This window comes from Hemicordylus capensis, chromosome 3 (genome assembly GCF_027244095.1).
Source record: "Hemicordylus capensis ecotype Gifberg chromosome 3, rHemCap1.1.pri, whole genome shotgun sequence".
NCBI classification, from domain to species: domain Eukaryota; kingdom Metazoa; phylum Chordata; class Lepidosauria; order Squamata; family Cordylidae; genus Hemicordylus; species Hemicordylus capensis.
The window spans coordinates 243969152-243994323 of record NC_069659.1 but is presented as its reverse complement, the minus strand read 5'-3'; the positions used below and the strand labels follow the sequence as shown (position 1 = coordinate 243994323).

The 25172-nt window shown below is 45.4% G+C and overlaps 2 protein-coding genes across 10 annotated transcripts in view; one reads left to right on the top strand and one right to left on the bottom strand.

Annotated features, from left to right (window-relative positions):
• Positions 1–3766, bottom strand: part of STAMBPL1 (STAM binding protein like 1) — a 38991-nt gene extending 35225 nt beyond the window's left edge. For 2 of the 9 annotated variants that reach the window (XR_008320067.1, XM_053311794.1), the window contains exon 1: positions 1833–2824. Coding sequence is in view for 7 of the 9 variants with exons in the window: in XM_053311794.1 (XP_053167769.1) it covers positions 1833–1835 (3 nt within the window). In the remaining 2 variants the exon portion in view is untranslated. Of the gene's footprint in view, positions 1–1832; positions 2825–2980 lie in introns of those variants that run through there. The other 7 variants (XM_053311791.1, XM_053311793.1, XM_053311792.1 and 4 more) reach the window with 4 other exon arrangements.
• A 20244-nt stretch (positions 3767–24010) lies between these two features.
• Positions 24011–25172, top strand: part of ANKRD22 (ankyrin repeat domain 22) — a 39685-nt gene continuing 38523 nt past the window's right edge. The window contains exon 1 of the mRNA XM_053311343.1: positions 24011–24241. Coding sequence (XP_053167318.1) covers positions 24221–24241 — 21 coding nt within the window. The 5' untranslated portion in view covers positions 24011–24220. The remainder of the gene's footprint in view (positions 24242–25172) is intronic.

Genomic DNA, 25172 nt, shown 5'->3' with positions numbered 1-25172 from the left:
TGAACCAAAATGGAGATCTCAGATTTTTCTACTGCCAGTCCGTGGGAACTGAGCAGCAAAACGTGGGAACTACCAGCCGGTAGCCCCAAACTAGGTATAGGAGTGCTCCTGGGAGTCCCCAAACAGGCTCTCTTAGTAACAGCACCTAGCCATCTAACAGATGGCAGTCAGTTTGACAGTGCAGATTTCTTGGTTATGAGAGACAGAAGGACCTGAACCCACTCAGAAGGACCTGAATCCATTCTCCTCAGTGGGTAAGAGAGAATAAGGAGAGAATGGATTCATTCCCCTTCCATCTGTGATAGATGTTGTGTGTGGCTCCTAAGCCACTGTCAGGAACTGCACTCAATCCTGGGTGCTGAATGAGGAGATCTGGAGCCAGCAAAAAGATGTACAGGATGCTTCTTCAATTCAACAGTGAATGTGAACATAAAGGCCTGCTTCTGCAAATGCATCATTCTTGTTAGATGCAAGGGTGGTCCTATGGGATTGATCATGACTTAGTTGAATAATCTACCATTTAATCAAATAAAATACAGATTTTCTACTGCCGATATAGACTGTCTAGAGAAAGCTAGCACCACCTAAGTTTAATTGAAATCAAGAGGACAAGTAAAGGATAATAGTAATACTCTGGAAGGGGGATGTTGCATGACTACCACTGATCTGCTGAGCTCTATTTGCATATCACTGCAACCATCCAACTACTTCTGGGTACAGGACATATTCAGTGACTATTTCACTGAGCTTAATGCAACTGGCAGCAGCCACATAGCCCTCCTCAGCCAGCTCATGGCAGGCTGAGTATTTTCTAGGGATGACAGCGTGCTTAGGGGGTTGTGTGACTCAGCCCTCAATCATATCCCAAACTCTGCCAAGATTCTCTAAACTCATGTTCTCAGTACACTGATTCAGTTCTGCCAATTGGCCGCAGGAGCCTCAGAGGAAAGGGGAATTATTTTCAAGGGAACATATTTAGTATACAAATATGTTCAAAAATATTGCCTGGCACATCAGCATATTATATATTATCACACAGCATATTCATGTAAACATCGGCATATTTAGTAAAATAAGCATTATTTACCAAAATAAATATATAGGGTAAAACAAATATTTTTAGAAAGCAGAATACTCATTTGACCAGGAATAAATAGTTTCAATATAGCTTAATGAAACAGGTGGGGAGGGGGTAAATGTTGCAAAACAATAAATGTTGCAAAACAATATGACTTTTTTATCAGTAAAGCTCAGTCTTACAGTAGCTGTTTTGCAACATCCTTTGCTGCCTAGGATTTAATGGCACCTTTCACCTTGGGCTACGGAGTTTTTCAAGGTTATGATCTGCCTCAAGGCGAGGCCTGAGCCTATCCTACAAGCATGCCATTTATATTAATTACTCGTCATATGTATGATCCTTCTTTGGGAAAACCCATCCAGAAATGCTACAATTTTGATAATGCAACATTTAAAAACAAAATCACATTTACATTGAATTGGTCTAGTAAACTATATTACTGCAGGATAGGGCTCAGTCTGGATTAATCCATATGAATCAAAGAACAATCTGAGATTCTAGACAGTGCAATTACATATAATCCTTCCATTTTTTCTTCACATTTTTTTTTTGCACACTGTTATTTATATTCATTATTTTCACATTCTATGGTGAAATGAGAACTGAGCTAATAACAATTACTACCACAAAATCTGCTCTTCACTATGCCAATCACTTAGATTTACAGTTCTATATCAGAAATTGAATTGGCAACAATCTTGACACCAACACCCTCAAAATTTAAAGCCATGGTGATGAATTATTATGGCCTTACCATACTCCCAAGCAAAAATGACAGACGCTCACAACATGAGATTGCTGCTGAGCATCTTCTCAGTACCACCTTATTTATTTACTCAATAGCTTTCTGCTTCAAAAAGTGTCTGTATTGTATTCAGCCATCATGATGGAAACCACAAGTCCTTTTGAGATCAATAATGTTGCCGTGAAACTGCTGAGAGCAGGCAAAGAGGAAGCTGCATCCCTGGGATGAAGAATGAACTGGAACAGAGCTGCAGTCAGTCCCTAGTGCAGCAGGCACCACCTGCCACTACAGGAAAGGGAAAGCAAAGGGGTTGCAAATCCATGTGGCTGCGAGGTGACTGGATCTGACCAGTGGGGTAACCGAAAGAGTTGTTTGGTGCCTGTTCTGTGCAGCTGCTGCACCGTTCTGGAAATCTAGAGGGGGAGGGCTCCATTAGGTTCCCTCTAGAGCAGTTATCGGAAAGGAACAATCCCTTCCAATGAGCAATATCACTTTAAAAAGAAAATCGCATCTGGCAAAAACTGAGGTTTCAGGTCTACCGCGTTTTAAGGGGCACCCCTTGTTTGCGCCTTCTTACAGATCACAAAATCAACAGCAGCACTTCAATCATCACAACTTCAGCAGCACTGCTCGAGGAAATAAAATGGCTAGGAAAATCCTGATGTCAGACCGTCTCACAGCCCCAAAAAACAGATCTTCTTGGCCTCCCTATCTCTCCAGATGCATCTGAACCCATGATCTGGCTATCCTCAGAGCTGGGAAGGAACTAAGAGGGTTTCCGCCTGGCTGTTCCCAGCAGCACGCCCCAAGCAAGTCACAATCGCGTGCCCTGAAGTTGAGCTGCCTCAGAACGTAGCACCTGATTCTTGCTGGATGAGACGAAGCGGGTGCCTGCAGGACAGCGCTCAGCCTCCAGCACTGGCCAGCTAGATGCTCCTCGGCAGCTCACAAGCTTAGCAGGACACGGTGGAGACAGGCAGGCAGGCAGGCAGCCCCCTCCTCCCCCCGGCTCCTGCCCATCCCCCTCCCGGTCCTTCAAGGCGGCACCTCTCTGCAACAAAGCCGGCCCCGTCTCCCTTCCCGAGGGCTCTCTCGCCCACGAACGACAGACTGAACACAGAAAGACCGCGGCTGCAGCGCCGAGGCGGCTCGCTTACCACAAAGCAATAGCTGCGCGGGCTGCCCGGACTCGCGTCGACGCGGGAGGCTGGCTGGCTGCCTGCGGATTTTCCTAGGAAGAGCCCCTGCTGCAAGAGGAAACAATGAGAGGGGCTGAGCCTGGCCCAGCAGGCACACGCCGCTCGCCTCGCCACCTCTTCCTCGCCTAAACTGACAAGCTGCTGGGGGCGGCGCGCACTGCTTCGACTTGCTTCTCTGTCCTCACGCGCTGCTTCGTTCCGCTTCGGCAAAATGCCGCCAGCAGCCGCTGCTGGTTCGCTCCGCCGCAAAACTCTCCGTTCCTCCTCTCAGCGAGGCGGCCGGGTGGCGCCAAGCGCGCTTTCACACCGACACCACCACAGGAGGGGCGGGCTGGGGCGAAAGGGCAGGTTCCCCGGAGGAAGCGAAGAACAGGAGCAGCTGGTTATGGTGGAGGCCGCCTCAAGTTTCTCCCCCTCTTCTTCTTCCTCCGCCATCAACAACCGGGCACGGGCCCGAGAAGCCCGCTTATGAAGTTGGATGAGGTGGTCACCGGAGGTGGTGGGAGGTGGTAGTATTGCCCGCTGCCTTCACCTCCGAAGGCCCGACGGCGGCGGCCTCGCAGCACGCAGACCATATCATTCTTCCCTGCCCACCTCTTCCCCTTCCCCACTTTTCGTCCCCGGCTACCTCTCTTCCACCAATCTCTCTCCCATCTCTACCCCCGCCTGGCTCCCCCCCCCCGCCACGACCTGTGGGGTCACTCTTCTCCCACATCTTTTTCTCCTCCCCCTGCTGTGGCACCATTATTTTCCTCCTTCTGCTCCTGCCTCTGGCATTTTCCAAAACCAAAAGGGAAGGGACCATAAGAAACTGTAGAGGAGAAGGGTAAGCTGCACTGTTGGATTAGAGTGCTCTTCCACATTTCCTTTCCTCTCCTGTAACTTTTAAAAAGGTCAGAGGCTGCAGTGGAGGAGGCTGCCAATGGCAGTGGGGGCTGGTGAGTCACATAAGAAATGGGAGAGGTAGCAAGCTGGTAGGGTGGTGGGGCAATCTGCTGCCCCCACCAGTCTGAGGTGATCACCTTGACAGGCCTCAGTAGCAGGCTAGCTATGTGGCCTGCTGCCTCTCCAAGCTTGCTGGCCATGACCTCCACTAGCATTTTCCTCTACGCCTGTCCATTCCCTTTTCCTCTGGATTTTGACAGTAGTTTTGAAAGTACCAGGCCACCTAATGGCACAGTGGGGAAGCAACCTGCCTAGAAAGCAGGAGGCTTTTGGTTCGAATCCTCACTGGTATGTTTCCCAGAATATGGGCATCTCCTATATTAGGCAGCAGCAATATAGGAAAGTGCTGAGAGGCATCATGAGAGCCAGCGTGGTTAGAGTGCTGGACTAGGACCAGGGAGACCCGAGTTCAAACCCCTATTCAGCCATGATACTAGCTGGGTGACTCTGGGCCAGTCACTTCTCTCTCAGCCTAGCCTACTTCACAGGGTTGTTGTGAATGAGAAATGTAAATATGTAGTACACCGCTCTGGGCTCCTTGAAGGAAGAGCGGGATATAAATGTAAAAATCATCATCATTATCATCTCAAACTGCGTGTGGGAGAAGGCAATGATAAACCACTCCTGTGTTCTATCAAGAAAACTACATGGCTCTGTGGTCACCAGTAGTTGAGGCTGACTAAATGGCACAATCTTTCTTGAAAGTACCATAGATGGGAGCAGAGGAGGTAGAAAGGAAGGGAAGAAAGGAGGTGCCCAGGCCAGGGGAGAGCATAACATCGCCCCCCATAGAGACCAGCTCTGGCCTGTGAGGACTGTTGGGGCAGCCCCACCCCCACTTTCCCAGGAGTACTGAAAGACCAGTGTGCCCTGAGAGGAAGAAGGCAAGAAAGGAGGGGCCCAGGCCAGGCAGCTCTTCTCCTCAGCTCCTGAAAAGACCAACAGCCTGAGACAACATTTTATTAACATTCTGTAATTTGCTGCTTTTAATATTGTAAACCGCTTTGGGCGCCTTTGTCAAGGCAGAAAGACAGTATAAAAATGTAGTAAATAAATAATAATAAATAATAGCAATGCGGCCAAGTATGCCATTCTGTCAGGAGAAGAGGGAAGAGTGGCCTCACCAGGCGAGTTGGGGGAAGACTAGGGGCAGGAAAAATGAGTTGGGAAGAAGAGCCAGGGGGAAGAGCAGCACATTCCACACAGCTGTGAGGCTGTGTGGAAGACCAGACCAGTGGAGACTCATCATGCCTCCTTAAACACTGGAGTGTGTTTGGACATTTCCTCTGCTTACCCAAGTGTTTTCCAAGAACCTAAGCTACTGTCAGCCAACCTTTTGTGTGCCACACCAACCATATTCTAGGTATGCCTTTGGGGAGGTGCTATGGCTTATTTGTACATGCGTGCATGCAGAAGGTCTCAGGTTTATTCTTGGCATCTCCCATTAGCGCTAGGAAAGATTCCTGTCTGAAACCCTGGAGAGCCACTGCCAGATATCTAGTACTTAACTAGATGGGCCAATGGTCTGCTCGATATAAGACAGTTTCATTTGAGATATAAAATAGAGCAATTGTACAGCACATTTCCCCATATCTTGGTGTGGTTTTCCATCTTGTGTATTGCAGTGGAAGCAATGCAATATAAGAGAGGCAGGTGTGATGACTCCCATGGGGGCTGTGGAGAAGGAATCTTCAGATGAAGACTCAGAGCAGGGGGAGCAGGCTGAAACTCCGAGCATTTGCCTGGAGAATGTAGTATAGGACCTGGTTTGTTCATGGATACAGTCTGGCAGTGATTTCTGTACGCATGGCATGTGTCAGTAATGCCATCATAATCACAGGAAACCATGCCTGTCTCAACAAAGACCTTGATTTATATGGGATCTCCTCTATATGCTTGCTTCTTCTTTTTTTTAACCATGTAAACTTACTCTTTGTCTCCAGCAATGTTGGAGCAGGGAACAAGAGTAATTCCTACCATATGTGCAAATAATTTCCTTTTTTCCTACGTTCTCTTCAGCAATATCTAGATTCCTAGTTCAGTACAATGTGACATGCCATCTGCTGTTTTGAAGGCAGCTTTCTTGTTTTGCACAGGTGGATGCACACACCCCTTACTAGGTCTTCTTCACCACCACAGGGAAAGGAAGCCATTCATCACTTCAGTGACAGCAGAGAGTGGTGGGTGGATCTTCTGCTGGTATGAGAAACAATGGGTGCAGTAGGAAGGTGCTGCTTCACCACAGTAGTCAATCATGCTTTCCCCCCCACCCCTCTCTTTCACACACACATACACCCTCCCTGTTCATTTCCTTGCAGTGCAGCTCTAGCTACAATTTCTTTGTCAATATTTACTATATTGACACAAAACTGTACATCATTTGCTTGTTTATTTTCAACATGAATTTCCCCTAAAGGAAGTGTTTTTATGCAAGTTGGTAATACACAAATTTACATAAACTGTTTAATCACCCCTAGATGAAATGAATTCTAAAAATGCCCTAACATTCAAGATGCTTCTATATAAGGGGTTTCATCAACACATGGATTTGGCAAAAGGCAAAGTAGCCTACAGGGTAATGCCTTTCCAGACTTGATCTGGTTGGCTGGCAGCACTGTGTGGTTTCAAAAGTGTCACCATGACTACAGTACTATTGCAGAGCAATATACAGCAAATAACAATTGCTATATATATTAGCTCAGTTCAGACACTGAAGGTGTCTGTGTTTTTGTGTGACTGATTGTACATGTGATGATTGAAAAGTGAACCAGGGTATTGGCCCCCTCAGATGCAGGGTACAGACATCAAGTATAGTACTGTATGTGTGTTGAACATAGTAAGCTCGCAGTTGAAAACAAGCATCCTACCCAAGTTTAGCAGCTTTGTGTGTTCCCAGTTTTTGCTTGTGTGTGAGTGAACAACTAGGTTGGAGGAAGAGAGATTAATGCTGTGTGAGGCAAGAGCTGAGTAGGACAACACCGTCCCAGCCAGCTTTCATAACCAGCATTTTACCAAGGTAAGAGGAAAAGTTGTCCTACACAACTCCTGCCTCATACACAGTCACTTCCTTTCCTCCTACCTAGATTGTGTGAACTGCCTTAATGTGAATACCTGTATATGCATTCAGATCCATACATGTGTACATTGTGCACAGATTGTATAAGCATTGAACGTAATGTCTGAATAGGGCTAATATTTGATGCATATGTAAACACTGTTTTGTAGTCTGAAAACATGTTCAGATCCATAACTCTCAAATCACTTACTCCACAGTTAATACAAATAACTTGCTACTTTAGTGGGAGTGCTATGGATCTTTGCAGCCTCAGCTCCATAACAGTGCACACTTGGTATGTGGGCATGGTATAATTCTTGCAACAACCTGTGCAAGATAAGTGGAGCACATTTGTTATTCAGTCTCCTTGGAACAACTTACTGTAATACATTCAGGATTGTGCTGGCACACTGGTCACTCTGAGGCATAGCTGCCTCTGTTTACCATCCTTACCAAATGGTGTTATGTATCAGTTTTGAAAACAAGATTTCTGGCTGCTTTGCCCTACAGTGGAGGCCAAACTAAAGGTGTATGGTATACTGCCAGCATATGTTGAATTATTTTTGACACTTCTGAGCTGCAGAAATTAGAAAACAAAACCATTTTCATTAGTAAGGTAGTACAAATACTATATGGACCCTCAACAAAATGTTGCAGTATAAACTTGGTGTGCATATTTTACTTAAGACTGTGGCTGAACACTATGTGGCGCGGTGGGGGGTGGGGGTGGGGGTGGGGAGTTAGCAATAAAGAAAGGAGTCCCTATTCTAGCTTGGATCTTGCTTTATAAGCTGACTACCCTCCACCCACCTACCCTGCTTTTCTGGTGTTTTTGTAGTGTTGAGGCACTGTTGCTCAGTCCCAGCTCTTTTTCATCCAGCCCTAAAGTTTCAAGAGCTAATGTCTAGTGAGGGGACAGTTTAATGTTTTCATCAATATTTGCTGTTGTAGGGTGATGGGATAAGTTATGTGTGCTAGCTTTATATCTAATGGTGAATGCTGTTAGTTCATTATGTAACTGTGAATGTGTGTGTACATATGCAATGATCAGTAGATTAACAGATTCAGTGCGTAACTTCACCCCTCCATTGCTCAGGACAGTTCTCACACTTAGAGGCTCTACACACAATCAGTGTATAGAGCCTTAAGGGGTTCTGCGGGGAGAGCAGGCTTGACCCAATCTCCCCACAGACGAGCAGTAGCTTGATGCTGGGTGGCTGATCCAGCTGCCCAGACGAGTGGCAGCTTTGGTCGGGTGCTCTCACACATGGCCACGGCTCACTCAGAAGCTCCAGGGGTCAGGGAAAGGGGAGTGCCACTGTGTGGTGTCCTGGCTCCGGAGCTAGGGTTGTGGGTTTTTCCCCCCTGGGTTGTTTTTTTGTTTGTTTGTTTTTGGCCCAAGTCCGAAACACTCCCATTTTGTTCTTTGTTCAAAATTGCAAAATCCGAATCCAACATGTTTTGGATTTTAAAAAATGGCCCCAGGGCAAAACTAATGGGTGGGGGTGGTAGTGCCCAATAGGTGGAAGCTACCACCCACATTTAAGAGGAATTGGGCAAAGGGCTGATTTTTGGTGGATTTTTGAAGTTTAAGATTTTTCCCATAGGGAATAATGGAGGTTTCAGCAAAAGCATAGCTTCATGTTGCGGAGGAAAGGGGTGGCCCAGTTTGGCCCAGTTTGGTGGGTGGTAGTGCCCAGTGGGGGCAAGGAACGTGCCAGAATTATTTCAAAGGAATTGGGCAGAGGGCTGATTTTTAAAGATTTAATGGCGTTTACGTATCTTTAAAGTTCTTCCCCATAGGGAATGATGGAGCAGCCCCATAACTGCACTTGGGGTACCATGAATGGATTCATGGTTTGTCATTGAAAATCTCATATGCTACCAGAGAATCTATACTCAGAACACCTCAGAAACAACAGAACCCAGCACCCCATGGGTTAGCAACCCATGGGGATGTTGGGTACCCTATGTGCACTACACCACCACTCGCTCCCGGCCACCCCAGTGCCCCCCAGGTGGAGTTATGGGTCTGCTAAAGCCTCCATTATTCCCTATGGGAAAAAACCTTAAAGATGCATAAACTTCAACAATTTCTAAGAAATCAGCCCTTTGCCCTATTCCTTTGGAATCTGGGTGGCAGCAGGCACCCTTTGGAGCACTACCACCTGGCCTACTCTTCTGCTACCAAAGCCCCCTTTCTGCCCCGAATCCACCCCAAATAACATCACACATCAACAACAACAGCAGAGCTTTGCAAAGAACCAGGCAGATTTCTAAAGGTCATGCACATCCACATCCCCCCGCCCCCGAAATGCAATTGATCTACACACAACAGTGTAAAACAACAACAATGAAATGCACACTGCCCCACACAGTGTACATACTGCTCCACTGGCCAATGAGGGTAAATGCACACTGCCCCACTGGCTAATGAGGGTAAATTTTACCCTTAAATGTCCTTAAAAGGAATAAGGAATCAATTGCCAGCAGATCAGCCAATGCTTTCGCTGGCTAGTCTTCAGGCTGGAAGGGCTGGGAATTCAAACAGATGTCAAAACTCAAAATGGAGACTGAAGGAAAAAGACTTTTCACAATTGCAACATGGAGTTCTTAAACAGCCGAAACAACAAAACATTTTGTATCCAAAACGGGGACGTTTTGTTTCAGCTACAAAATTTTCTGTTTTGAGCATTGGGTCTTTTGTTTTGGCTACAAAACAGCCGAAAAGGCCTGTTTTGGGCACAAAACAGTTTGTATCTGAAATGAAACTCGCAACTCTACCCGGAGCCCCAGGAATGCACCATGCGAGTGCACGGTGCAACCCTGGGGTCCTCTCTCTCCCCCAACCCCAAGTGTGTCTCACGATTACAAAAACAAGGTTAACAGAGCTCTCCAAGGTCCAAAAACAAGGTACCCCACATGATTACAAAAACAAGATTAATGGAGCATTCGCTCCATTAACCTCATTTAAGGGGAAGGGTATTTAGGCAGGCTAACCGCTGTTGAGCCACCAGGGCCACCCGCAAGCCCAGTGGTTCTCACAATCGATGGAAACCTGGTTTCCACTGATTGTCATAATAGCCCTATACAGTTGTTTTTATGGTTTTTTGTTTGCTGGGAGGGGTTTTTACCACCTACACCAAGAGCTTAAGTGTGTCAAACCCCTTCCCCCTAAGAAATACAAAGCTTTGAAATTGGTGGTGAGAAATTTCCTGCTGTTTTTGTTCAAGCCCTTCTTCCCCTTCTTGATATGAAATCCCATTAGCTTTGCCCAGCTGATAGCCTGTTAACTGCATTCCGAGCCCATGAACATTCCCACCCATTGACTTACATGGAGGCAGTTGCAGGGGTTTGCTTCCTTAGGTTTTTTTCCTTAATACTTTTTTATTCTGATGTATCTGCGGGCAATCATGAGTCTGCCAATACTGCTCACTTGCCCACAGACACTCTGGTAATCCATCCATAAGGATAGGCTTGCCATATTCTGGCTTTCCAAATCCGGGTGCCTAATTTGAATATTATGTAAATTGGCTTGAAAATAATTTTTGAGCAGAATAGTGACTGTACATTTTGTTCCATAACTCCACTTCTACAAGGGCTAGAGCTTAGCTTTAAAAAAAATAAATAAAAAAAACTGAAATCCGGGCAAATCTGGGTGAGATGTTTGAAATCCAGGTGAAACCCAAAATTCCGGGGGGTATGGCAACTCTACTTAAGGATCATAACATTTCCAGCTTTTTTGGAAATGGTATATAGATTCTGGACTTTGATGGACAGGATCTAAATTTGGAGTTTTTACTTCTGCTTTTCAACTTTACCTGGTTTTACATATGTAGTACCCTGATGAAAGTCAGCTCAGCAAGACAATTAGTAGCTTAGCTTTGCCTACTGTTATATGCACTGGGTGCAATCTAGCTTGCAAAATATAACCATTTCAGAGCCTTTAAAATCTCATATAAACAAATATATATATTGGCTGTGCTTCCACACAAAGAGAGAATAGAGGAGTCAAATAAGCAAAATTTCAAACTGACTTCCTAGGTTTGACATCTGGAACGGAATGGAACAGCCAAATCAGCTGTTGATTTCCCTGATTCCACAGTAGTTGGGTGAAGTTAGCAATTCCTTACCAACCACTTGCAGATATTAAAAAATCTCACATGGCTGGACAGCTCCCAGTGAACTACAGCAAGATTTATTGTGGCTGGGGATGATGGGAGTTTTAGTTCATCAACAGCTGGAGATCCAAGCTTGTCTAGTATATGCTTAGAGAAGACTGTTCTTATGGTTGCTTCTCAGGCAGATGAATTGGCCACTCTAGGAAAGGCTCTGCTCCTTAAAGGAGCCTTGACCAATTTTTTAAAATGCTGGCTCCAGCATCATGGGGTGAAGGTGGGGGTTGGGGGTTCTACTGGGGCCAACGGGTACTCAGGGGACTCCTCTGAGTCAGAGGATAAAGCAGGGCTGTATCCTGAAGGTGCTGGCTTGGGTTCCCCGGTTCTCCTAGTGTGTGGGGACCTGGCAGCACAGAATCACCCTGGGGTTGGGTTGTGGGGGCTTTCCCACTATATCTCATCCCTTGAACTGTCTGCCTTGTCTGGCAGTTTGAAACAGCAAACACTTTAAAAATCAATAGGACTTCTGATATTATTTATTTATTTATTTATTTATTACATTTATATTCCGCTTTTCCTCCAAGGAGCCCTGAACGGTGTACATAGGTAAGCTTTCTCCGCACAACAACCCTATCAAGTAGGTTAGGCTCAGAGAGAAGTGACTGGCCCAGAGTCACCCAGCTAGTATTATGGCTGAATGGGGATTTGAACTCGGGTCTCCCTGGTCATGATCCAGCACTCTAACCACTACACCGCACTGGCTCTTGATATTGATATTTGTCAGATCAGTGGGAGCCCTACTTGCACATACAACACACCTATATGCATGTCAAGCAGACACTCAGTACTGCTACCCTAGTTGTACTCCACTCCACCCCTTATAATTTCAATGTTTTGCTTGCAGGGTTAGTCATATTTCAGAACACTTAAATGTTGGAGGGAGTATTTGCTTTGCTGTTATATTAAATATGTTTCAAAAGATTTTTTCAGTGACGACATCTGAAGAAAAATAGAAGAAACTTCAGCTGTTATTAATGACCATCCCAAATGATGAATTATTCACTGCTATTTTTCATATTGTCACATATATTAGTGACAATATATACTGGCTGACAGCCAGAATAAATTACTCATGAGTAGTCTCATTGAAATTAATGGGACAAATAAGTCACGATTAACTTGTCTCATATAAATGGGATTACTCATGAGCAATGTACCTTATACAGAGGGATTCCCAGATGTTGGCTACAACTCGCATCACCCCCAGTCAAAGGCTATTGCAGCTGGGGCTGATGGGAGTTGTAGTCAACAACATCTGGGAATCCCTATGTACAAGGACCACTGCACATGAGTAATTTTAGTCTGGATGACAGCCACTAAGGTCATTCCCATGACCAGCCCTACTCGAGTAGGGCAGTGCTAGCCTGGACTGAAAGTGAGACAGAAGGGTGTGTGTGTGTGCCTTCCTATCTCACTGTTCAGTCGTGTGAAAGTCTGGGCTACCAGCAGTCTGAGTTTCCATAGGGATTGTGAGATTCCAGAAAACGCAGCTGGGTTTCCTCTGGCCTGTGGGAATTTTCGGACCTTCCGATCACTCCGGGAACACCTGGGTTTTCCTCCCAGCCCCAGCAGTGAACGACCTTACTATCTTTTTGTGTAATTTATCAGATGTTGGGTTTGGGGATTTTTTTTGTATGTTGTGCTCAGGACTTGCTTCAGATTGGTATGCCTTTTAAGACCATGGTGGTACTGGAACTTTTTTTGTGTCGTACATCATGTGTTCCCTAATGCCCTAAAGCACCAGACATTTCTTACTGTGATTTTCATGGGATAATGCCCTACTTCCAGGTTTGGTGTAGAAATCTTTATCTAGCACCAAACAGCTATGCTTGCCTTAGGGCTGCCCCCGCTTTACAAGATAAAATACAGTCTACACTTGACAGTACCCACGCAATGGTATGCACCTCCTCACACTGTTTGTGATTCACACATTCTACCAATGGAGGCCACTGTTGTTTGCATATGTGCTTCATATATTGCTAGAGTGGCAAATTGTCATTTCACAGCTTCACACCAGGTGGTGATGTTTAACTCTTCTATTCCTTAAACTAAAGAGAGAGAGGGAGCTTATAAACCAGTTTCCCCTCTAGAATGGTCTGCCTTCTCTTCTCCACACTGTATGTGATCTGGCACTCTAGAAAAAGAAAAGAAGACGATGGTTTTGAGGACATGCATTTTGTGTGATAGGTGGTGCCTTCTTCATATCACTCCAGGTACACATTCTCTCCATCAGCTGCTAGGTGGAGCCTCATTCAGCATGGGAAGAAAAAGGTTCCTTTGGGACCTTCTCCTATTGTTTAGGTTAGGGTTCATACTTAGATGGATGGCTAAAAATCATTAAAATCTGTTGAAATCTCTTTGTTCTAAACTATTTGGAAAACAACTCAATGTATGACAAGGGATGGGTGCTGCTGGAAACAAGAGCTGTCAAGAAACATTTGTGATTTTAGTTTAGATTTTTATGTGGTAAGGGTGGATTGTCAGGGAGAGGGGCTGAACTGATGTTTCTTTAGGAATTGGCACTGGCACTGGGTCAGTTGCTCACGCTGCCCCACAATACATGTGTATGTATAACCACACAGATAAATATGAAGAACCCTTAGAGCCTGTCCTCATGACCACAGATTCCTGGTTAGGAGAGCACTGTCCTGCTGAATGAGGCAGCAAGAGTCCTCCTGACCTAGCAGTTACAAACCTGGGGTAGTGAGGTAGGATGACAAGTGACCTCCAAAAGTGAGGTAGGTCAAAACCAAAGCCCATCCTATCATTTGTTTTGGTCATCTGTGCAGCTGGAACATTTTAGATGGTTGCACCCCAAACAAGACAGGATGTGCATAAATGGCTTAAACTAGGGCCACTTTATTAATACACATAAATTAATTTGCAACATAGTTATTAACTGACAAGAATGTGGGTACTCCTCTTCATGGTTAACAACCTCCTAAAGAGGACTGTCTCCCACACAGGGGCAAAAGGTCAGGTGTTCAATCTGTCAGGAACAAAACTCCAGACATCCTCTCACCTTGTGGTTTTCCCATGTCGAGGGGAGGTCTACTCAACCACTGCAACCCAAGCTGCAGAAATCTGAGTTGGTGAGCAGAGCAAAAAACAATCCCCAAAGGGGCCATTGCCAACGCTCAGGGCTGCAAAACTTTGAAGGGCTGTTCCATGGTCCCACCCCCGACCTCAATGGCCCTCTGACTGAACACCAATAGGTAATCCTATCTACCCACACCTACACTCTTCTGCCAAAGTGACCAAATCGATCCAACAGCACCACCCTGAAATTAGCCCATGGTAACTCAGTGATAAGTGGGTGGGAAAAAGGCCACAAACAGAGGCAATCAGGTACAGCCCCCCAAATTCCTAGTTGGTCCCAATGGCAACTAGCTATCCCCCACTGAGATGAAGTGGGTGGGTGGCTGTCACTCTGCAGAGCAAAATGTGCAGGGAGGAGACGAGACTGGCCCTTAGGAGCCAGTCCTCCCCCTCTGATTGGCCAAGCACAGTCACGTGCTGGACCTTCACAAGATGGCTGCCATGCATGCCCTACCCATTGAGGCCAGGCACAACCCCACTCCCTGCCCAACTGTGCAGGTGTGGCCACAAGGGTTCTATGAGGAAAAAAAAAACACAGGGAAAAAGCCCACAAGAAAATTGTGCACAGATAAAACCCCACTGTCATAAATGCGCACAAGAAAAATGTGCACACGGAACATTGCTCGCACCAAAAAATGCCAACATGGAAAATTACCCACACGGAAAATTCCTCGCACCGAAAAATGCCCATGTGGAAAAATGCCCACACAGAAAAATTCTTGTGTTGGAGCGTAGTAATGTCTTTTCCTTGATGCATTTGGAATGAGTCTGTATCGGGGCACCAGTCCAGCGGCAGATCCAGGGGCGGGGTGCAAGGGTGCAGTTGCACCCCCTGTGAATTTGGATCCCGATCGGCAGTTCCTCGGCAGCAGCAACTTCATAAAAAGGGTTAGCTTAACTTTCTGCTGCTATTCCAGCTGTTTCCCAGCAGGGGGAGCATCAGCAGCCTGATTTGATCTCCTGGCCTCTTGTGCTCCGCCCCTACATAATTTAATACATACATAATTTCATTTAAAATAATATCTTTCTGTCTTTACTTTAAAAATTACTTCATTCCGACATTTAAAAGGTTGACAAATTGTAAATTAAATAAATTTAAAGTTTATTGATAAAAAACTGCTCACTTTTATTTCCTGTATTTTCCCTTACAAACATTTGCACTCAAGAGCATATGAATATGAAATATTTTCATCATAAGATATCGATAAGATAAAATATAGATAACAATAAACTATAAAATATAGATAACAAGATTAAAAAATGCACATTTCAAATTACTATGTGTGCATATTTTTCCGTGGGGGGCATTTTTTCGTGTGGGCATTTTCTGGTGTGAGCAATGCTCTGTGTGCGCATTATTTCTTGTGTGCTTTTATGACAGTGGGGTTTTTTTCTGTGTGCAATATTCTTGTGGGATTTTTTCATTTGCGTTTTTTTCTGGTTACCGGCCACAAGGAGCAGCATTCTGGCAGTACAAAGCAGTGTATGCACATTCAGAGTGGGACCTTCCTGATTCAACTTGAGCAGGATCTAAAATTAACTGAGCAGACATTAAAAAAACTTGTTTGCATGTGCACAAGTGTACACTTTAGAGGGAATGCTGCTCTTAAGAGAGTATACTGAATTTCACCCTACCTCAGAAAAAGGGAAGTCTAACAGAGAGTATACAGAAGAAATTTGCAATTTCCTGGGGATTCAACAAGTCTTTGCTTCCTTCAAAATTTCTTGAACATTTGTTCTGAGGAGGTAACTTTGGTTTCTCTTTTTAAAATGTGTCATGTCCTTGTGACACTGTTATGCGAACAACACATTCTTAAGACTGTACATCTGAAGCACATTTTGCCTCTTTGGATCAGGCGAAAAAATAAGATAGCTTGTTTTCTTAGATGAAGCTGCCTTATGCTGAGTCAGGGCTTTGATACATCTAGCTCTATATCAGCCATCTTTTCTATTTTTCAAACAGGGATTACTCTGGCAAAAAAACCCTTGAATGTGAGAGCCACAATGTGAGAGACCTCCATACAGTGCTATGCTTTTTCCAGTGCTAGGGAGTCCACTTTATGAGATGCAGACCCCCTTTGGGCCCCAATACCATCTTCGAAGGTGCAAAAATAGAAAGTGCTGGGAAAGATTACACTTCCCAGCACTCCGTGCTCACCTTCCAAGTTAGCGCAACGCCTTCGTTTCTCTCAAAGGGATCCCACTGGCACTGGGCAACGTGCCACACTGTGTAGTGAGAATGGTAGTGCCGGAGGACTACGTAGTACTGGAGGACTGTGCAGTGTATTTCTTTTTAGCCAAAGCTTCTCACAGGCTTAATAAACCATCAGTCAGGGAGCCACACTTTGGTTCGATGGAAGCCACCATTGACCTGTGGGCCTTGCAATGAAAACCTCTGGTCTTTACTGACTGTTACAAGCTCTAGAGGGTTTTAGGTGGGAGTATTTTTTAGCTCTACCTCTGTGCTTTTCAGATGGGAACTTAGAATTGCTTTGCTACGTATAGGCTTGGTGTGTGTTCATACAATCTGGGTTCATACAATCTGGGTGGGTTTTGACACCATCTTGCATAAAAGGGGAACAGCAAAGTGCCATTCAGCCACAGCCTATATTTAGATCTTATCTTCATCTTTCAGTTTTAAAGTGTTTTATGTGCATGAGAAATAATAGCTGATTTCTTAGTTTTGAAAACAGTTTGCAAGCTTAAGAACATAAGAGCAGCCCTGCTGGATCAAGCACAAGGCCCATCTACTCCAGCATTTTGTTTCGCACAGTGGCCCACCAGATGCCGCTGGAAGCCACAGGCAGGAGTTGAGGGCATGCCTTCTCTCCTGGCATTACTCCCCTGCAACTGGTACTAAGAGGCATCCTGCCTTACAGGCTGGAGGTGGCCTGTAGCCCTCCGACTGGTAGCCATTGATAGACCTCTCCTCCATGAAGTTATCCAAACCTCTCTTACAGCCATCCAGGTTGTTGGCTGTCACCACATCCTGTGACAGAGAGTTCCACAAGTGGATCATGCGTTGTATGAAAAAGTACTTCCGTTTGTTGGTCCTAGACCTCCTGACAGTGATCCCTAGCATGGAATTGGCTTTTTCCATAGCTGCCGCACATTGAGTCGACACTTTCAATGAGCTGTCCACCACGACCCCAAGATCCCTCTCCTGGTCAGTCACCGACAGCTCAGATCCCATCAGCATATACTTGAAGTTGGGGTTTTTGGTCCCAATGTGCATCACCTTACACTTGCTAACACTGAATCACATTTGCCATTTTGTCGCCCACTCTCACAGTCTAGAGAGATCCTTTTGGAGCTCCTCATAACCCGTTTTGGATTTCACTACCCGGAAGAGTTTGGTATCATCTGCAAATTTGGCCACCTCGCTGCTTACCCCTACTTCTAGATCATTTATGAATAAATTAGAAAGCACCGGGCCCAGTACAGATCCCTGGGGGACCCCACTTCTTACTTCCCTCCATTGTGAAAACTCTCCATTTATACCTGCCCTCTGTTTCCTGTCTTTCAACCAGTTAGCAATCCACACATGTACTTGTCCCCTTATCCCATGACCACTACATTTCCTCAGGAGTCTTTGATGAGGAACTTTGTCAAAAGCTTGCTCCATTTTTTCTGAGGTGTCATGTGGAGGGGCTTATCAGTGGATATATCTTAATCTCTGCCTCTCTGCTTTTGAAATCAGCCTTAAAAAACTAAATTCCAGCTTTTCTTACACAAAGGAACCAGCCTGTGAAATCGGCTAAAAAACAAAATAAAACCCATGGTGCTGCTCTTGCACTGCGGTACCAGCACTACAGTGGCTCCTGCAGTTGCAATTGGCCAATTTTATTTTAGTTCTATGCAAGAGCCTGGTGCTCTTGCAGAAATTCATTGAGTGGGGGGAAAGGAAGGGAGGGAAGCCATCATGTCACCCACCCCTCCTCCTCTTCTCTTTCTCAATCTCTCTCTCTCTCCCCCCCTCCCTCCCTCTCACACACACACACGTCCTGTGTGCAGATCCAGGGGTGGGGGTGGGGTTGCTTCCTCTTCTCCTTTCTTTTTTCTTTCCCCTCCAAGCCTCAGCATGGGAAGAAGTGGTGTAAAATCCAATGGCTAACCCTAACCAGCTTCAAAACATGACACACTTTGAAGCTGGTTAGCAGTGGCTTAGCCACCACTGGATGACCGGGTGCAAAGAACCTGGGCCGCCACCCCTCAGGGGCCACGCCTCGCGGCCCTGACACACACCCTGCGTCTGACGTCAGATGCTGGTTTAGCTGGGGTGCTGGTTTAGCTCCCGAGCAGGGCCGCAGGGTCCCATTCGAGAGTTAAATTGCTGGCGCTTCATTCGCAGCACAGCCAGGAGCAACTCTTTCCTGCCTTTAAGGGAAGAGCTGCCCCGTTCGGGAGTTGGATGGCCAGTGCTGTGTTCGCAGCATGGCCAGAAGCAGCTCTCCATGCCTTTAAGGCAGGGAAGAGCCGCTCCTGGCTGTGCTGCAAACTCAGTGCTGGCTTGGATCTAATTCCTGCACGGGGCCCAGTTGCCCCATTTGGGAGCCAGACCATGCCCCCTGCATCTGACGTCAGATGTGGAAGCGTGGCTAACCCCCACATCTGACATCAGATGTAGGGGGTGGGGTGAGTGGGGCCACCACGGCGGCCAGACACAGGTCACCCGTGGTCTGGCTCTGCTCAGGGCCAGCTCTGGGGGATCTGGCGCCCCGATGCAACATTCTGTCGAGCCTCCCCCCAGTTATAGTAAAACATAAAAATTCAAAATAAATACAATTAGTGTGTATTCAAAATTCAATACAAAAAGATTTTACTTAATTCTGTATATAACATTGTATATACTATAATTTTGTACATAATATGTATATAATATAATTATAATTATATTACTCCTATACTTAAAGAGCTATTTGGCTACCAATACGCTTCTGGGCAAAATACAAGGTGCTGGTTATAACCTATAAAGCTTAGGCCCTGGGGATTTAAGATAATGGAGCAGTCTTGGCTTGAGTGAGTGAGTGAGAGAGAGAGATGAGAATGGAGCAGTCTTGGCTTGAATGAGAGAGAGAGAGAGAGAGAGAGAGAGAGAGAGAGAGAGAGAGAGAGAGAGAATGGAGCAGTCTTGGCGAGAAAAAGAGAGAGAGTCCGTTCCCCGTCGTTTCGGAGGTCCTTGTCCTCCTCCCACCACAGGCAGCTCCCCCACCCCGGCAGCGCTTTCTCTTCCCAGTGGGCTCCCTCCCTCCCTGCCATTTTTACCCGCCCGCTGCCAGGCTCCCTCGTGCGGCTGCCGCCCGCTGCCAACACCGTCTCCTCCTCCTCCTCCCTCCTTCATGATCACTGCATCTGGTGCCATTTTCTTCTCGCCACCTCCCGCCAATTCAAGCCGCTGCACAGCCAAGGGGATGGCTGCAGGGGTGCGTGTATGTCCTTCTATACTCCCACCCCCGGCGGTGGCAGCGGCTGATACAAGAGCAACACCGTTGCCTGCTGCTTGGCCTGGTGTTGCTTCCCAACTGCGAAGTGCACCTGTGCAGTTAAGATTCTTAACAGTGCAGGCGTGCCTCACAGTTGGGAAGCGACGCCGGGCCAAGCAGCAGGCCATGGCATTGCTCTTGTACCAGCCGTTGCCCCCACTGCCGGGTGTGTGTGTAGGGGGTAGGACACACATGCACCCCCGCAGCCATCTCCTCAGCCGCGCGGCAGCTGGAATTTAATTTTTTTTAAAAAGAGTTATCATCGGCTTGACACACTCCTGCAGACTGCGCCCCAATGTGGTGCATTGTCTGCTTACTGGTAAGAGCTGGCCCTGGCTCCGCTAGTGCTGGTTAGGGTTAGTCATCAGATTTTACACCACTTCCTTACGCAGTTTGCATGCAGTTTGGAAAGCACCTTGGAGATGCCATGAATTGAACCAGGGATTTTCTGCAGGCAAAGCAGGTGCTCCACCACTAAGCTACAGTTCCTCTCAAACTCATACATGCCAGTATCATCTACCCATATATCATCTCATTCTCCATATTTGGGGGAAATAAACCGATGCATTGTAGCTTGTGCCACTCTTAAGGGTGTTCAGATTTCACAACGAGAGCACTGGATTTCCTAGGACTAGACATAGGAAAATAGGATAGCTAACTGCCCTACATGATAGCACTCCAGATATGGAATTAATGCTTTTCTTCACATCAGGGAAAATAATACAGCTGAATGATTGTACCTGAATGTTTCAGTAGTCTCTGCTTTTGGGTAAGCAGAGACTACTGAAAATCCAGGTCATATGCCTGGAGCACTACCTTCAGATCTGGACCAGGTAAAAGAAAATATGATAGAGGGCTTTTTCAGAGACTTACATGCTAGCATGCCTACTTTTATATTATCTCATTCTTCACATCAAGAAAAATAAAATGATGTATTGCATGCTTGGACTGCCTTTACAGGCAAGCAGATATTACTCTGTGTCTGCTTCACATATCTGGAGCATTACCCCTCTCTCTGGACCAGGGGGAGAAAAACACAATAGCTGGTTTTCTCAGAGTCTTTCATGCCAGTATCCAAATATCACCTTGTGCTTCACTGTGGGAGAAAAGCAATGTATTGTGAGCTTGTACCAGTCTCATGGGTAAGCAGCAATTGCTGTGTGTGTGTCTCAAATGCATGCCTGGGGTCTCTGGGCAGGTATAGAAAAATGCATCAGCTGGATTTCTCAAAGGCCTATATTCCACCATGCCTTATCGATGTAATTGTCCTCCATGCTGGAGAAAAGGAAACTCTTCAGGATATATGGAAATACTGTCTAAACTGTTTTAGCTCCCCTCAAAATTACACATAAGAAATGAGCTTTTAATGTCACATTAAGCAAAATTCAGTAGGGACTTTATATAGTACCACAATGGGCAGGCTTTCAAATGACTAGTGCAGTAGTAAACCTATGAGTTATAGTCAGCTCCTTCGTGCAGGGATCCCCAGCCTTGGGTCTCCAGATGTTGGGTCTACAGCTCTCATCATCCCCAGCCACCCCATACAAACTCTCTAACCCCGGTCCAATGCCCCCCCCCGACACACACACACACACACACACACTCAACGTGTGTTTATTGAATGCATGGAAAGGGGGTAGAGCTATGCTCACTAGTCATGGCCTGTATGTTGGCAAAGTCCTCTGGTTAGGGGAGGGGTTTTTTTTAGTCATGCCTTTGTAAATGCATGTTTTGTGAGAACACCTGTATACTGGTTTCCCTTCTAACCCTTGCCTTAATTGCCCAGTACCAAGATAGTGAATACTGTTGAGAGTGCTTGAGTTGCAGCTGTTCTGTTAGCAGACACACTGTGGGAGTTAACATTCTGTTAAGCACATTCTTGAGGCCTGAAAACCAGGGTCTAAAGATAAAAGAAAAAGGAAGCTGTTGTGGTCAGTTCATTACAACACCTGCTTCAGAAGCCAGCGTAGATAGGACAGGGGAGAAAAGCCCTCAGCACCCATCCCCAATGGTATGTGTGGGAACTTTAATTGGAACTCCCCAGAGGGAGGTCTATAAATTTAAAAAAAATTACAGTATCTTGGAAGATGCACATGGAACGCTGGGAAAGGTTGTCTTTCCAGCACTTTGGCCATAGAACTCTGAGGGGAAGGTTCTGGGAAGATCTATACTTCCCAGTGCTCTCTCTGTGCCTTTCAAGAGGGTGCTAGGGCTTGACAGGGCTCTGTTGTTGCTTACAGCCTCCGTCCCCATAGCATAGCATAGCATAGCATAGCATAGCATGGAGGTGGGAAATGGTCCTCACAATGAAGAATTTTGCTAACGTGGCGCCCACTTGTAGAGTTTTCCCACTGTGAAACAAAGACTTTCCCCCCTTTCCAAGGTCTAGGAGATAAGAGAGATAAATCAATGGGATTTGTGTTAGAGCGTTGTGAATAGGTAGTAAAGAAGCTAAAGTTCACTGAGATTACCTCAGTTAGTGTGTGTACGGACCATTTGGTGTGGTTTGGTCTGAATTCAAACCGAATTGGGACCGAACTGCAGGTATGTGAACCGGATCGGTCAAAGTTATTGGCTGGGCCAGTCAGTTAGATGAACCGGCCTGGTTTGTGGCAGTCCGGTTCATGATTGCACCAGTTCTGTACATCCCTATTAATGTGGCCTACTTCATTTAAGTCAATGAGGCATTCTTATCACAGAAGTTAAGTGCAGTTTTCTTGTCAGCATTATGACAGTGGAGGATGAGCAGCAAGGACAGTGTCAACTGAGGTAATTCTGAAGAAGTCTGAGGGAGTCATTCTGCCTGACAGATAAGAAAGGATGGCATAGGGGGAAGAAAAGGATGCTACAGCCCTGGCCAGATTTACTCAGAAATAAGCTCTCACACAGTGCTAACTAACCACCTGGCTTTCTCCAACTGTCCATTCCATATCTCTTGTCCCCCTCTTCCCTAACTAACAGAACGGACATTTCACTTGTAGCAGAATCCACTAGCTGTCTGCCTGCTAGGCAGTCCTGTAATCTTACAGTACTGGCAAGCATTGGCTTTATTGTCAATATGGCCACACTATGTATAATTTTGCCGGGACTTCCTAGATATGGGCTTTAATGGGGCAGGAAAACCTCAATAATGTTTGAACCGCTACTCCAAACTTCATCAAACAAAGTATTGCCTTCCTAGATCAGCTCGAACTGTCATTTTCATCAAAATTTGAAATAAATATAAGATGTGCCTGGAAAAATTTGGGCAAAAAACAGAGTGTCAATTTTCAGCAGTTTTAACTTTCTGTAGCTGTGGCAATTTTTATGAGATCTCCTTTGTACTTGATGGCTGGGAGTGCAGGATGCAGCCCCTTGCCCACTCCTTCCTAGCCAGTGAGCAAAGGGCCAGCTGAGTGTTTTCTTTCTCTTCCAGAGGGTGCTGTCCATGCCCCCTGCATCTAACATCAGGCACATGTGGCAAGTGCATGCAGCAGTGGGGGGAAGGCCCACCAGCTGGAGTCTGTCCCTGGACTGCCAGCGAACTCCCTATGTCCCCGAAACAGGGGAAGGTGGAAAGCATTTTGAATGATGTATTGGAGGAGGAGAATAGATTCCTCACTCGTCCCAGACTCAAAAGAAAATCTGTTACAGATCTGAAAATTGGCTTGTAGAAGAGGATTCATGCAGGAGTACTGCTGAACTGGTTTTGCAAGCTCTAGAAATAGTTTGTGATATTTGTGACGTTTTATCACTCTATGCCCAACCCTCACTGAAACTGAACTAGCTAGTGCATGACTCAGAAAAGAAACATTGAGCTGAAATATACCTACGGTATTTAGAAGCTGCAGGTGGGCTAAAAGTAGGGAATTGGTGGCAAAGGGCACAGTCCACTAGGCAACTGGCCAGCACCAGTCCCTATGAAATGAATGTTTTATATTTGCTTTGCATGTATATGCATTATATTTTGTTTGTGGCTGAATATACTATTTGAACAGCACTGTAGAATGTAACAATTCTGCCATTTTCTGTTTTACTTTCTCATTCATACTGCTAGTCAGTCTTTCTTTACAGGTTTTTTTTAATGACAAGTCTCAGTGTTTCTGTTGCTGTTTTCACAACTTCCTTTTGGGCAGTCTCTATGAACCAACCCTCTATCTGTTGCAACATGTACTAAGATGTGAGAGCTAACCCTCATGTACCTGTGTCTCACGGGGTTGGGCCTCTGAAAAACAGCATTGGTTTACAGAGTGCCTGTTTAAGAAAGCACTTCCCACAGTCAGAGGAAGCACTTTGGAACGTGTACAATTATTTAGGGTGTTTGCTGCTCAGCTCAGTAAAGGAATTTTTAGATTACGCTCTAATCAATTTTGAAAAGAACTTGAAGGTCAATACAAAATCAAGCACCTTCCATTCCAGCAACGAGCAAAGAACTTCAGCTAGAATCCAAAGGAAAACCATGGGAATACTATATTCACAGGTAAGTAGCCATTTTCTAGACTATATCTGCAATGGTGGATATTATACACAAAAATCAATTAGGCCTGGTTCAAAGGCTTTTTAAGTGTTATTTGAAAACCTTTATCAGAACTAAACCACTGAATGTTTGTGATCAAAGCAGTCAGTGGGAATTACAGAAACTGTAATAATCAAGAGGCTTTCACACTATGAATTAGTGTGAATATTGGGTAGAATATAAAAAGAGTTAAGTAATTACTATATCTTGGCTTATGACTGCTGGAAAATGTGAATTGTAACTTCTTTCCCACTGTCCTTATCCTGTATGTTTCTGCAGAACTTTGCTCATGAGAGCAGCAAGTTTAGTGAAAAAACTGAACTCCCTTTTCCTCCTCATTTCCATCCCCCATCAGGCTGTTCATGTAGTTCTTGATGTGGTAGCTAACCTAGGTGCTAAGGAAACACATTGCCAAATATTTTCTATGAATACAAAGGCAAAACAAGCCATAGCATATATTTCATATATTTATAAAAGTATTAATCTGTCAGCATAAATTTGTATAAATATCTGGATTTAATCATTTAATTTAGATGCAAAGTATAGTTTATTGGTGTTTGTGTTTCTGGGTGTAGCATTATTGTACTGCTTTCAAGAAAAACATGTCTCTACATTTGAAAGGCAAAATGTACTAAAATAAACCTTTGGGAGGGGAAAATAAAATGCATGTTAAACATGAATAGGAGGCAGGGTTAAAAAAAAGAAGAAGAAGTCTTGTTGGACAACATTCCATTTCAGAAAGCTGTTTCAGTTGCTGACATTTTAATCTAGTCTTTGTTTTACTTACCCACTTTACTGAAATGCAAAAAGTAGAAATGCAGAGAGGCTGTTCTCACAAGCAGCCAACCCAGGCTTAAGCAGCCAAACCTGGACTTGGCTGCCCATGAGAACTGCC